Source organism: Littorina saxatilis, linkage group LG5, assembly GCF_037325665.1.
Source record: "Littorina saxatilis isolate snail1 linkage group LG5, US_GU_Lsax_2.0, whole genome shotgun sequence".
Taxonomy (NCBI): domain Eukaryota; kingdom Metazoa; phylum Mollusca; class Gastropoda; order Littorinimorpha; family Littorinidae; genus Littorina; species Littorina saxatilis.
The window spans coordinates 40,231,758-40,247,090 of NC_090249.1; the positions used below are offsets into that span (position 1 = coordinate 40,231,758).

At 44.8% G+C, this 15,333-nt stretch overlaps 1 protein-coding gene across 1 annotated transcript in view; it reads right to left on the reverse strand.

Annotated features, from left to right (window-relative positions):
* LOC138967110 (uncharacterized) overlaps nt 1–13,871 on the reverse strand; it is a 239,891-nt gene extending 226,020 nt beyond the window's left edge. Inside the window, exon 1 of the mRNA XM_070339590.1 lies at nt 10,734–13,871. Coding sequence (XP_070195691.1) covers nt 10,734–10,803 — 70 coding nt within the window. The 5' untranslated portion in view covers nt 10,804–13,871. The remainder of the gene's footprint in view (nt 1–10,733) is intronic.
* Nucleotides 13,872–15,333: the final 1,462 nt, after the last annotated feature.

The following is a 15,333-nucleotide window of genomic DNA, read 5'->3' on the forward strand; positions in this document are numbered from 1 at the left end:
GAAGAAAAAAATAGATATCAACATGGCAGCCAAGCATAGACGGCAAGCGTTGTAAATCGGCTGATAAGATATGCAACGAAGCTTGTAAGCTTATCCCACTCTTGAAGCGAAAGTACAAATTACCACACACAATTTCCATTGAGGACAAGCAAAAGTTTAATGAAGCATTATGTATTCTATCCAGCAACGTATTCAGTGCGTTGTTAAAACTCCGCAGGTATCGATTCCAAACCATTCATTATAAGGGATGCTCAGTCGTGATTTATACAATAACAGCCTTGCGTTTAAATTGCCTACTTACACACAAAAAGAAGGACGGGAGCGGGGGGAGGGAGGGGGGGGGACGTATAGGAGCAAAGAGAGTGTGGAGAAATAAGGGAGAGAAAGGATCAGGGGAATAAAAGAGAAGAGAGAGAGAGAGAGGGGAGGGAGAGAGAGAGAGGGGAGGGAGAGAGAGAGAGGGGAGGGAGAGAGAGAGAGAGAGATGGGGGAGAAAGAGAGAGAGAGAAAGAGAGAGAGAGAGAGTGGGGGGGGGGAGAGAGGGAGAAAGTGTGTGAGAGTGAGAGAAAGGGGGGGGGGCGGGGGAAGTGTTTGTGTGTGAGAGAGAGGGGGGAATAGAGAGAGAGAGAGAGAGAGAGAGAGAGAGAGAGAGAGAGCAAGGTAGATTGAGAGAGCGACAAAGAGATTTGCACGGAAGGGGGCCCGAGTTGAGGCAGTGAAATGAACTGAGTGAGCTTAATGTCTTGTGTATAAAGTGGCCATTTCTATTCTACTCGTGCATTCAATTTACGCAAAACAAGAATAGAACAGCGCTTGTTACATGTATTTTTTCGTTCTTTTTCGGTTGTACTAATGGATATTGTTTTGCACAGGGCCGAGGCGGAGTTCTCAAAGCAACAGTGTGAGCGGCTTGTTCAACTCCTTGTGAGCCGTGTCCTTCTCTCTAACACACACACACACATATATACACATACACATACACATACACACACACACACATACACGAGACTGTGCCAAAAGGTCAGGTGTCATGTCTACTGTCCCGAATGACACACGATTGCTGACATTTCACCATTGCCAACAGAATAAACAAATAAGAAATAGGTAGAAAATGAATGTGAAAACTGACTTTAATTGTTGATCAGTATTTTCTATACCACTAACAAATAATCTACTTGCACATAGCTGTTTGGCAAATGTATGTTGCATGGGACACACTGACATGAAAGTGGAAGATGTTTTTCCCTCTAGAGAAACTACATATCAAGTTACACTTTTTGTGCTCTTCCATTCCAGTTGGCAATCAATTGTTAACGCATGTTATTAGAAAAAATAGAACGAAAACAGATTAGATAGAATGAAAAATGTACTGGTGATGTCATTTGGGACATACTGACATGAAAACGTCACCTTTTGGCACAGTCTCACACACACACACACACACACACACACGCACGCACATACACACACACATACACATACACACACACACACACACACGCACGCACATACACACACGGCACACACACACACACACACACACTTCTCTTTCTCACCCACTTTATAATTTATTATATAATTAGTATTGGCATCTATAATTTTTGTTCGTGCCTGTTTGCTTGCGCGATGTACCTTCCAAATGTATTGTTTGTTTGTTTGTTCGTTTCTTCGCTAACTCGTTTGTTTTTTGTTTTAGGTTTGTTTTGGGTTTGTTTTTTCCTTCTTTTTTTCTTCCTGTTGTCCTCATAAGACTGTACTGAACTTTATTTTTCCATCTTTGTTTCGTGGTTTCAGCCATGTCAGATTGTAAGACTAAAGGCCTCAGCCTAAAATCTGCATTTTTCTGTCATTAAGATCAATTAATCAATCTATCAATTTATTTCTCAGCACTCCCCAAACGGCTCTTCTGCCCCCCCCCCCCCCCCCCCCTCCCCCTTCCCTCTCCAGTCCATCGGAAGCAAATCTGCATACAACTAGGAACATTCATTTCTCAACCTTTGTCAATTGTTTCACCCCACAACGCAGGCAAGGGTTCATTTTCAAGCAAGTGAAACAGAAACTGGATTGAAAACACCATCTGCACAGAACAGCACAGCCCCTCGGTGCATATATCCCTCTACTCAATGTTTTGCACAGCTTAGACAGGCACTGCATAACAGCGCAAAGCAAAAACGTGGTGAATACTAATGACAGATCTTTCAACACACTGCATCATACCCCCCAAAACAATCAGCTTCCCATCCTTCGTCAGCTCTCTGCTTCTCCCTCACCCTTGAAATTCTTGGCGAAAAACAAAACCCCCCTCCGCTGAAAACAATGCACACGCCATGCTAACAGAAGCCCACGACAGGAGGATGCTATCACCCAACAGAAAGTTGCCTCATCAGCAGCCGTGTGTATGGCGGCGTATTAGTGCCCGAAGTGATATTTTGAATAAAGTTGAGGTATACAATATTTGGTGGGATGTTTTTTTGTTCTCTCCAATTTTGATTCTGTGGAAGTTTACATATCGTAATCAATTTCATCCTTATTAATATATTGTCTATAATAAAGAAAAACGTCCATTATTGTTGATGTTTACAATCAAGACTGGGTCAAATCACTGTCATATCTATCCAAAAATCATATTTTTCTGCGGGTCGGCAATCACTATGGCTTCACTGATAAGAAGGATTTTTGACTCTACGACGCTAGGCCACGAGAAGGACCCAATAGAATCAAACCCGTAGAAAGCAATGATATCAGTAAGTTATGTGTTAACTGTAGTGAATTGACGGTTCACATATATATACAGTATATCTGATCTCACCGCGTTTTTTGTGATTATCACATTTCGCACTAAAGTCTAATATCAAACAAATGAATGAAGTTTCTATTATAAACAACTCGTCAAGTCATGTGTGTAATAACACAGCAGAGTGTCCTATCGCGGATAGCAACCGTTAAAACCAAGTTCTTTGCAAATATCTTTTTTGACGCCAGTATGCAGCCATAGTACAGACTCTCGAGAAATCATTGCCGGCAACCAACAAATGCTGAAGAACAGGTGCGTTGCTGTAAGCACCCTTCATTATCATCCTCATCTTGCATAACAATAGCATAGGATTGTGATGTAGGTAAAGCGATAGGCGGCTGTAAAATACAAACAATGAAACTAATATCACGTGTTTACATGTAGGAATGTGCTATTGAAAATGCGCATTTATAACAATGTCCTTAATTGATAAGTTTTCACTTGTGCGTTGCAACTGTTTGCAACATTTTATTTATGAACTGTTGCTGTTTGTTCGTAAATTTGTTATGGTTTTAGCATGGGTATGGATTGACGAACTTGTGTTGGTTCAGTTAATTCATTACTACTCAGAGTAATTTTGCAATAACATGCTTCCGTTGTAAATGTTTCTGATAACCAGTACATCAAGCACTATTCGGTAAGTCCAATAGATACGGCACATAAGGTTAAGCATAGCAATCAGCATTTGATAGTATTCAGAACCATTTATTTCGAACCAACTGTTATAATAAAATTAATTCCATCGCGCTTTCTATGTATACTTGACACCACTGAACTGCGAAACGCATTTCACTTTTCACAGACTGACACCAATACCTTAGTGGACCAGGAATTTCCTGCGAACTTCTAATTAATCAATCGACTCGGACATATGTCTCCCTGGAGCTTTCTGTGGCCCTCTTAGACTGATAACAATCCCATACCTGCGTAGAATAGGCAATATTGCTAAAGACATGTTATATATATTCGAGAACGCCGCTCTGAAACGTGCACAATAACCAAGTACGTACGCGTACGAACCAAAAACAACCCAATCTAATCTAAAGCGGGTGACATTTGTTATTGCGATAATGAGTCTCTCTCTCTCTCTTTCCTCCCCCCCCCCTCTCTCTCTCTCTCTCTCTCTCTCTCTCTCTCTCTCTCTCTCTCTCTCTCTCTCTCTCTCTCTCTCTCTCTTCAAATCTAACATATTATATAAAGTGGGTAATACGTGTTGTTGAGAAAGACGGCTCTCTCTCTCTCTCTCTCTCTCTCTCTCTCTCTCTCTCTCTCTCTCTCTCTCTCTCTCCCCTCCTCCTCCTCCTTCTCCTTCTCCCACCCCTCCTCTTCCTTCCCCCCCCCCCCTCCACGATCGTACCGCCACGCAAAACCAGAAGCGTCTCCCTGTCAATATAGAGACAGAAAAATGTCCGTTTTTCCAGCCGCCCTCGTACAGTGCCATAGCTATCGAACTAAGCACCTCTGCGACCGAGAACACTCCGGCGGTGGGTAATAAGTGCCTCTCTAATAGAATAATACATTTGTCAGAGCTTTGGTTAGTGTCCTGGGAAGGGCAGTTGTGGGAAGAGGCATGCTCTTATCGATGGTTTGTGGGAAAAGTTTTGTAGCTGTTTCTGAGAGGCGGCGGGTATGATCGTGCTGGAGTGGGCATTTTTCTAGTCCGGGGTATGTGGTTGTGGTGATGGTGTGTGTGTGTGTGTATGTGTGTGTGTGTGTGTCTGTACGTGTGTGTGTGTGTGTGTGTGTGTGTGTGTGCATGTCTGTACGTGTGTGTGTGTCTGTGTGTTCGTGTGTGTGTGTGTGTGTGTGTCTGCATGTGCATCGGTGCGTGTGTGCGTGCGTCTCTCTCTCTCTCTCTCTCTCTCTCTCTCTCTCTCTCTCTCTCTGAGAGATTCTTCAGATTAAACTCCCCTCTCTTTCTCTTTGCCCTCTTGTTCCTATCTCTGACAATCTTTTCGGCTGTGATGAACTTGCTTAGTTGTCCAAAAATCGATAAAAGGCTTTTGTGAATTCCTGAAAAGCGTGGGAAATACACTTCTGTTGGTTTATCCTTGTTTGAAGCGAGTGCATTAAAACCCCATGGGATTATAAGTGCTGCTGGTTTATTCTGGTGATAATGATTGAAATACTGCGGATTACGTGAGTTTCCACTCGTGCAGAGAATTAAGTATGTCGTATGAATATTGACCGCTCTATAATATTCGTTTGATCTGTGTATTGTTGTTTGATAAACGCGGCGAAAAATTATCAATAGTTTGATTTTGAGTTCACGTTACAAGTTTAAATGGAAATCATCTGTGAGAATCATCGTTTATGGTATTCTAATATTCTTTTGATCCTCATTTTTTGACAGTCGGTAGACGTTCCACTCACAAAAATGTAATTAACCATTGAGTGTGAGATCAAGTTTCCAATGAAATCCAAAAACAAATAGACTGCCAACGTTTCCAAAGATTGGTTTTTTTTAATTACTCTGAGCAATCCTCACAATCATTAATCTATTTTTATTCGATATTTTCAGAATTTGATCAAATCGCGACACAGCCATCTTTTTTTTTTCACGGGTTGGATTAAGTCCCTCGAGGGATTGGTTAAAACGGCAAAAACACGTATGTAGTTTATGTGTGGATAACTGAATGGGGATGGTACATTTGCGGCTTGCTTGATGTATTATATTGTAACCATGCCGACAAAATCAAAACAGGGTTAACAAAAAAATGTGTACGTAAGAGGATGAAACCATGTAAGTGTGAATACGATCAAACATACATTGACGAACGCTGGCGTACGCAAACGTATACCAGCGAACACACATTCGTGAATAGCCATACAGACATACTAACTCAAAAATTGTGCAAGATGCACGGCACTAGCACACGCACACACAGACACATGAACACACACTCAGACACATGAACAGACACACACACACACACACACACACACACACACACACACACACACATACATCCATTCACAGAGGCACACAAACACACACCCGACCTCCAAATACCCCCGCATCCCTCTTCCATCCCAACCATGCATGAGGGCGGGGACGTAGCTCAGTTGGTAGCGCGCTGGCTTTGTAGCCAGTTGGTCGCTATCAGCGTGGGTTCGATCCCCACGTTCGGCGAGAGATTTATTTCTCGGAGTCAACTTTGTGCAGACTCTCTTAATTCGGTGTCCGAACACCCCCGTGTGCACACATGCGCACGAAAAAGATCCCACGTTCACAGCGAAAGTCTCAGGGCTTGGAAAACACGAAGACACGCATGCATCATCTCTCGTCTCCAATAATTATCATGATCGTATTTCGATACTTTGACGAGACAAACCCAATGCTGGTGTGTCGAAGAAGACAGCCACAGCGGGCTTGTTCGAATCAAAGTATCACACCATATCTTGGTTTAAGCGTGTTTATTCAAATTCTCATACACACGTTTCAAACAATAACATCATTAAGAACGTTAACAAGCAGATTGCTTATGGACACGTTCTTGAACTTATAATCAATACACATTCAGATAGCAAAACATGGCGAACAAGTGATAGCTTCAACACTTATCTTGATAATCTTTAATTATATTTCATACAAATAGGGTAAAGAGAGAGAGAGAGAGAGAGAGAGAGAGAGAGAGAGAGAGAGAGAGAGAGAGAGAGGGAGAGAGAGAGAGAGGGAGAGGGAGAGAGAGAGAGGGAGGGAGAGAATGCCTGGCTACATCAATTGCACAGTTAATATAATATCAGCCGAAGCAATTAGTTAACACACCATATCTTCAGCGTATTACCAACACCTGTCCCAATATAGACCAGTTGGTCTAAGAGGACGTTATGACCCTAATAGTCAGTCAGCCAACTACCACCACTACCCCACCGTCCTCCACCCCTACCCACCCCCACCCCAGCCCACACCCTTCCTTCCCTTTCACATTCCCCCTTCTATACAAAGCCATAAAAAGGCTAACAAAATCAAAACCCCGGTGCGCCTTCGAATCTTAATCGCCATCAAGCGGCGGTCGATGGCTGCCTAATAACTGAACTAAATTCCCAAATGAGTCACGCTCATTCTCAAATCATCGCCCTCACTGACCTGCAAAATACAAAACAAGCGGGAGGGGAAAAAAGGCAGACGGAGGAAGGGGGGAAGAATGGGGGGGTGGGGGGGCGAAGGAGAGGGATGAAAAGACAGGTAAGGCAGGTGCAAACGGTAGTGCGATCGTTTTTCTTTGCGGTGTATTGTGCTTTGCAGAATACATGACAGGTAAAATATGAGTTCGCGCGCCGTTCATTCTTTCAATTTTTTCTCTCCAGGGTTTATCTTTGTGTGAGTCTGCGTTAGGATTAAATCAGTGAGGTAAAGATGAATAATGAGGGAAAGGGTAGAGGAGGTGATGATTGTGTTTATGAGGGGAAGGGGGTGGTGGGAGGGGTTTAATGTGGGGGGGGGGGGAGTAGCGGGGTGAGAGAGAGAGAGAGAAAGAGAGAGAGAGTGTGAGAGAGAGAGAGAAGAGAGAGAGAGAGAGAGAGAGAGAGAGAGAGAGAGAGAGAGAGAGGGAGAGAGTGCGAGAAGGTGCAGATTTGTTGAAGCGTTTGATTCTTTTGTCGTGGTTTCGAAACTGATTGATGATGGCGCAAGTTGCCTGTTGTATTTTCCTTCTGATGTGTGTCCGTGGCAAAATATTTGTGAGAGGGTAAAATACTGAATAACAGAGAAGCGAAGCGAAACGAAATGCACACGAGAGGGAGAGAGAGGGAGAGAGAGAGAGAGAGAGAGAGAGAGAGAGAGAGAGAGAGAGAGAGAGAGAGAGACTGACCGAGAGAGAGAGAGACAGATAGACAGAGATATATATAAAGACAGAAAGATAAAAAGACATACAGACAGTCGAAAGAGGGACAGAGAGACAGACAGAGAGAGACAGACAAAGAGGGATACATTACAGAGGAAAGGAAAAGACAAAACAAGACAGACAGAAAGACAGGGGAGAGAGACAGGGAATGACACAGAGAAAGATTGCAGACAGAGAGAGTGAGAGACAAGCAGAGAGACAGAGAAACAGAGAGAGAAACCAGAGAAGCAAGCTAAACCATGATTTTCTTTTTCGCAGGTAAACATTGCCTGTCACGTTCACGGGTTGACTCAGAAATCATTTGTCACGATAAAGACGTGCCACCGCAACAGAGAGGGGGGGGGGGGAGTATGAAGGATGTAGAACCTTTCATGATTAATCATTATTATGAAAAGCATCACGACACGATGTTAAAATCATGGGCAATAATCTCGAAGATTAATTTTGTTACTTCACTAATATTGATGATGTATTGAGGAGGTGTGTAAAATTGATAAAGCACTATTACAAATCAAAGGATTGCCTGTTGAATTCAAGCAACGTTTCACGCGACAACACGAGGATTCTGTGAAATATTGTTTGGCGGAAGAGGGGAGGGGTGGAAATGCGTATGCTGAAAGACTGACAGACAGACACAATGACACCTGGACAGACAGACAGACTTTGCAAGCAACAATCTATATATATATACGACTTGTGTCTGTGTGTCTGTGTGTGTGTGTCTGTGTGTGAGTTCGCGATGCACGGCCAAAGTTCTCGATGGATCTGCTTCAAATTTGGTGGGCATATTCAGGTAGACCCGGGACAGGACACAACCTGGTCGATATTTCAACACGTGCTCTCAGCGCGCAGCGCTGAACCGATTTTGTGCGCGCTGAACCGACTTTGGTTCCACCTCAGCTACCCGGGCCCCCATACCGACACACCAAAGCCAAAGTTCTCGGTGGATCTTTTTCAAATTTGGACACCGTATTCAGCTACACCCCGGACACAATATCATCGATGAGATATTTCAACACGTGCTCTCAGCGCGCAGCGCTGAACCGATTTTGGTTTTTGTGTTCATTTCACCATTATAAGTAACTCTTCCTTATCTTCTCATCTTCTCCAGGTTTTCAGCGTTTACCTCCCTTCCTTCGTATGGTGCACTATAGTATGAGTGCAGCGTCTTCGGATATTCCCGGCGTTCTGTTACTATTTTTAGAAGGTCACCGCAGTGTCCAGAACGTAAATTGGACCCGTAAATTATCCTCACTGTAAAAGTGCAAAGGTCGAATCAATTTATAGCCACGCGAAAAATACACTGTCATCTATCTCTCTATAGATACGGCTTCTCTGTGTTTGTGTGTGTGTGTGTGTGTGTGTGTGTGTCTCTCTCTATGTGAGCAACACCTGGGGATTGTTCAGTTCTGTTTGTGATGTGGTCTGGCGGCTTTTGTGTATTTGTATGTACTGGCCTTCCTTTGAGAAGCCATAACAGTTCAAAAGGGCTTACAGATAAGCTATAAATTGCTCAATCCTGTTTGAGTGGAGTTCGCCTCCAAAGGTGATTAACACGGTTACATTCGTCGACAAGGATGGGACTCGATATGGTCAGGAATGGCATTATGGCCACTGAATCATTTTCGTGCTGTTCCCATTCCACGAATCTGGGAGGGACCTAAGCTTGGCGGGTCCATTGTTCGGACCCGGCGAAGCCGGCGTACGGCTCTAAGTACTTCTTCCCGGCGAAGCCGGCTACCCGGCGAAGCGGGTATTCATTCTAGTATATTATATATATCAGGATCGGGAAATGGTCAGACCGGAGTGGAGAGTGGCCGAGACTAAATGGAGGTTTAAACAGAGTAGGAGTCAGACAGACAGATGCACGAACAGACAGACAGACAGACAGACAGACACAAACAGACGGACATACAGGTAAACAGACAAAACCAAGCCCAGGGGATGGACGGTTGGGTTTTTGGGTTTTTTACCTTACCAAACCCAGGGGACCAAACACCCAAACACCATACCAAGATCCGGATTAATTGAGGAAGTGAAGCGTGAATAGATTGTGATGGATTACTCTCATCACACGAACATGTACATCTCATCTGGATTGTCAGAAAGGAGAGAGCGAGAGAGAGAGAGAGAGAGAGAGGGGGGGGGGGGAGAGGGTGTGAGAGAGAGGGTGTGAGAGAGAGAGGGAGGGAGAGAGAGGGAAAGAGAGATAGGGAAAGAGAGAGAGTGTGTGTGTAAGAGAGAGTGAGAGAAAGAGAGGCAGGGAGGGAGGGAGAGAGATAGAGAGAGGGAGAGAGAGAGATGTATGAAAGCGTTGCAGAGGCGCCCGAAGGAAACCAATCGCTTTCGGCGTATTCGTTTATGCAAATTTTGTAAGCACGATGGTAATTTTAACTATAATGACAATGATGGCCCGTGAGAAAGAGGTTATCAACAACGAAATTAACGACGACGACGACGGCGGGAGCGATGACGAAGACAACGACGGCGGGAGCGATGACAACGACGACGACGACGACGATGATGATGATGATGATGATGGGTAGGTTAATTTTGTGAAAAAAGGAAACTCAGCTAGATATTTAGTTTCCTCGTCCCTGTCATCATCATCATCATCATCATCATCATCATCATCAACGTTGTCATCAAGGTTGTCATCGTCGTCTTGAATCATTGCGATTTTAATTCTAAGATATATATATTTATCAGTATCGGTAGCGTCACGATTCAAAAGAGACAGTTTTTTTCGTTTCCTGAAATGAGCTAATGTATTTATTCCGCCATCATGCTAACCTTTGTTTTGTAATTACTATGATTGCTTAAAATAAGCATTATATGCTTGAGTATGTAATCATCCATGCATTGTTCTTGTCATGATTAAAATTGAATAAAGTTTTGTTTAAACCAAAAGAGCCAGTTCAAAACATGACGAGAAAGTGGATAAGTGTATATATACTTGTGCACTAACGAGCATCACGAATTTATGAGTCACGAATAAGAAAACATTTTCCACTCGCACAGTTCAATCCCACTAGACGAAGTTTACCTGTACAAAAAAATATTATTGAAAAAATCTTTAAAAAAATTCTTACCTGTCGCTGTGACGACGTAGACAAACTGCAACAGCAGCAAGGCACTACTCCACAAAGTATCCACATCCATGGCGCTGCAACGACCCTCGCCGACGCCGATTAATATCACCACCAACGACGACAACGACGACAAGAACAACAACGACAATCACCACCTCACTGATATATACCCCTGGCTCTGCAGCCGTTCTTTGAGACTCCTTACTTCACTGCTACCTCCACCTCTACCACTGCCGCGGCCACCACCTCCACCTTCGTCGCTACCACGACGACCACCGCCACCTTTGCGACGAACACCAGCGTCGATACAGCGATACGCTAGCTGCTGCCGTTGCTGCCACAGCACGACACCGGACGACGGACGCTGCACAGCACGACACTGAGCTGTACTGCACTGCTGCGCGTCGCTGTCGCATGCGAGGGAATTTCTTCAGTCTCAGTAGTTGAGGTGGTGCTGGGGATGGTGGTTGTTTGGCAGTGCAGCTCTTGGGAGAGAGAAGAAACGACGAGGAAGATTGTCGCCCTTTGGCTTTCGCTACCTGTCTGAGGCGGTGTCACGCAGTTACCCCCCTTCAGCGCAGACCTGTCACCCTAACCCTGGGAGGTTGGCCGAGACTGCTGTTATCTCGCGGCAGCTACCGCGGCGCGTCATTCTGCGCTGCTCAGCGGGGGAGGTTGATTCAGTGGGGGAGGGAGGCTTACTGAGTTCAGCTGGCTACTGTGTTGGTCAGTCGGTTAGGAAATGTAATTAAAGGTGAGCCGAATGTGGTAATGTTCTCCTGTACCGTGGCCGTTTTATTACAATAAAAGATAAATATCGTAGACGTTCAACATACACCTGATAATTGCTTTACCTGTAAACTTGATACTGTCCTCAGGTGGGTGGTCAGGTAACTACGACAGTGAAGGCTAACTGGCCAATGCGTCTCGGTGTTCAGTCAAATAATCCAGAAGCCTGCCAGATATATCCTTCCGTGCACACTTATCAGTTATGTTTCCTGTGTTGAATTATCTCTTGGGGTTTATCAGTTATGTTTCCTGTCTTGAAATCTCTTGGAGAAATCACAAGAAGTAGGAGTCCGAGCAATGTGGTCAGTAAAACCACCTGCTCTTTTGGATGTCTGTCCTTTATTCCTTTAGATGGACCACACTCTGAGCAGGTCCGATAAATCAGTTTCTATCATCGGACAGTGATGGCGCTAGTATTGTTTCAAACCGGTACGCAAACTTTTATGATGTAAACAGTCCAGAAAAAAACGGTAGGCTGGTCATTGGAACCAGTTGGAGTCCAACTCAGAGTACTGGATTTATTGTTCTACCACGTAGTACCAGCAAAAAAACCCACCCGGTAGTTCTAAAAAAAACAACCGGTAGGTCAAACCGGTAGCCAATTTTGTTCCGGTAATTTCTCGTTTCAACCGGTAAAATACCGGTAATTACCGGTTAACGCCAATACTGATCGGATCCTCTCTGGTTCTCTTCAGGGGATCTCTGTAATAATGAGGTCTTCCTCTGTCTAGCAGTGAAATCACTCACTGAGGTTCTCTCATTTGATTTTATCAATTGTATGCAATCAGATTGTTCAGACTACACTTAGTTACGGGGTAAGTCACTTTTCTCCAAATTCTCCTGCAATTCCGTCTCAGAAGATGAGCACCAATACTTTGTGAGCAACATAAGCGATCAGCATAGTTAAACCTTTCTTATCTATCCTTGCTTATCTCAGGGGTGAGAAAAGTGGGTACAAATCAATCACAAGCAACACAGACGACGGATAACACTAATTAGCACTCCAGTGAAACACGCTGCCTAGCATAACAGCTACACTCGAATCGCACTCAAATATTTATCTTTCTGGAACTAATCCACGAGGCGGCCGCGCTTGCGGCGCGCGACTTCGTAAATCCAGAACAGCGATATTATCGCCAAGAGCTAGATGTTATCAGCGAGGCTGTTGTCACTTCACTAAAATACCGAGACGCTCTCGTAATCTCGGGGATGAATGACGGAGGTTTCGGTGGTGATTTCCAAGTGTGGCGTAACTTTTCATTAATATTTGTGATATCTTGAGTGTTGGGGTTGTCACTTTTGAGATTGTTGTTAGTAATTGTGATATCTTAGGTGTTGAACTTGACACCTCCAGATTTGCATTAATATTTGTGGAGTCTTCGGTGTTGGTCTTGTCACCTGAAGATTTGTATTGATATTTGCGGTATACTCTATCCTCGTCACCACTCAGTGAAAACACTTGAATATTTGTGATATTTTCAGTCGAATACAACTCCTTTTCACACGAAAATATCCTTGAGTACTTTGTGGGTTTTTTAAGGTCACAAAGCACTGTCACTCGTTGAATTTGCAGTTTAAAAATAAGTATCTCCTCCTGCAGTGGAAACACACAATTTCCCTGAGCTGAAAACAATCTAGTGTTTGTCAACTCAACCAGAAAATATTGAGGCGTTTGACTGAGCCAATCTCACACACACTGAAAAACACACGCGACAGCAAACGCTGCTACCGGCTGAGCCACGCACAGAGACTGACAAAGGTTGTATTGAACTTGAATGGATCGAGGTTGTGTGAGAATGAACCAACACTGGTTCACGGTTCCGTCACACAGAGCCGCACGCACAACAGCTGACAGAGCGAAGACTGACTGAATCACAACAAAGGAAGCGTCGCACACACACTTTCTGAAAACATAACATGCCCTCAGTGACTTCTGCGACGGCTTTATGAACAGCGAGAGAGAGAAAAATCACAACACCGTGCGGGTGACAGACACCCCTCCACGGCCTCTTCTTTTCACACACTGAAAAACACCTCTCCTTTCAATATCACTGGGGTCCTTTTTAGTAGTCTCTATCAGTTGTTGTCTCGGTGTCTCCGGTGTTTTCTTCTCAGTGTCTCGGTGTCTGTACTGAGCGTATTCCTCAATATCCGCTACGTCCGTGCAGAGCTGGAGCGCGATAATATTAGTAGTAATAATAATAATAATTCACACGCCGCTCCCGATGCATCCCCGGTTTAATGGAATATAGATTTACATCTTCCGTTTTCTGGCCCATCACCGCTCTCTATCACTCTCTCCCTCTCTCAGTGTCCATAGAGTGCAAAAGCATTGCATGAGACGGAGCAAACCCACGGCGTGCGAGAGAGTGTGTGTGAGAGAATCAGAGTGCCAATCACATACAACGGCGCTTCTCTGGCGCTTGCAGCAGCACACAGCAAACTACGGCACGGCACGGCAGCGGCACGACACAGCAGCAGCAGCAGCAGCAGCGAAGGGTGGAAAACGGGCCCCGGTGAAAGCTTCTCTGACGAGAGAGATAGAGAGAGAGAGAGAAGCCTTTTCTTTCTTCCTTCGCCGAGACTGCGGTCGGTCTTGGAGAGAGAGAATACAGTCAGCAGAGTGCAGTCGCTCAGCATGCGGTGCTGGAGAAAGGGCTACACTGATAGAGTGGAAGAGGCTGAGAGAGAGAGAGAGAGAGAGAGAGAGAGAGAGAGGGGGAGAGAGAGAGAGAGCGAGAGAGAGAGAGGGAGAGAGAGAGAGAGAGAGCGAGAGAGGAGGGAGAGAGAGGAGGGAGAGAAAGAGAGAGAGAGTGAGAGAGAGAGGAGGGAGAGAGAGAGTGAGAGAGAGAGAGAGGGGAGAGAAAGAGAGAAACTGAGAGAGAGGGAGAAAAAAGAGAGAGAGGGAAAGAGAGAGACTCAGACTCAGACTCAGAACTTTATTACAAAAGGATAAAGGTTTTAGGCAAAGCCTATTCTTCCAACCTGTCCTAGAGAGATGGGGAGAGAAAGAGCCTTCGGAGAGAGAAAGAGAGAGAAAGGTGGATAGAGAGAAAGACGGAGAGAGAGAGAGAGAGCGAGAGAGGAGGGAGAGAAAGAGAGAGAGACTGAGAGAGAGAGAGAGGAGGGAGAGAAAGAGAGAGAGAGTGAGAGAGAGAGGGAAGAAAGAGAGAAAGAGAGAGAGGGAGAAAAAAGAGAGAGAGGGAAAGAGAGAGAGATGGGGAGAGAAAGAGAGAGAGAAAGAGAGAGAAAGGTGGATAGAGAGAAAGACGGAGAGAGAGAGAGAGAGAGAGAGAGAGAGAGAGAGAGAGAGAGAGAAAGAGAGAGGGGGAATGAGAGAGAGATGGAGGGAGAGGGAGAGACTGAAAAAGAGAGGGAGAGAGAATGAGAGAGCAAGAGAGAACGACAGACAAACTGACTGACAGACAGACAGACTCAGTAACTGACTGACAGAGAGACAGACAGACTTACTCACTGACAGACAGACAGACAGAGAATGGTGAGCGGAATACTGAGAAGGCGGAGGAATTAAAAAGGTAGGGACAGACACACGGGGAGAAACGGTGAGAGAGAGGGACAAAGAAAGACTGAGACAGAGAGTGGAAGAGGCCCCCCTGAGAGAGATGGACTGACAGAAAGAGAGAAAGAAAAAGAAAGAAAAACAACAACAAAAGAGAGTGAGACTGAGAGAGAGGGGGGAGGGGATAAAGACAGACAGACAAGTAAGAACAAAAGATGGTGAAAGAACGAGAGAAAGAGAGAGGCCGGGGTGGGGGGGGGGGGGGGAGGGAAATAGAGAGGAAAGGTAAGA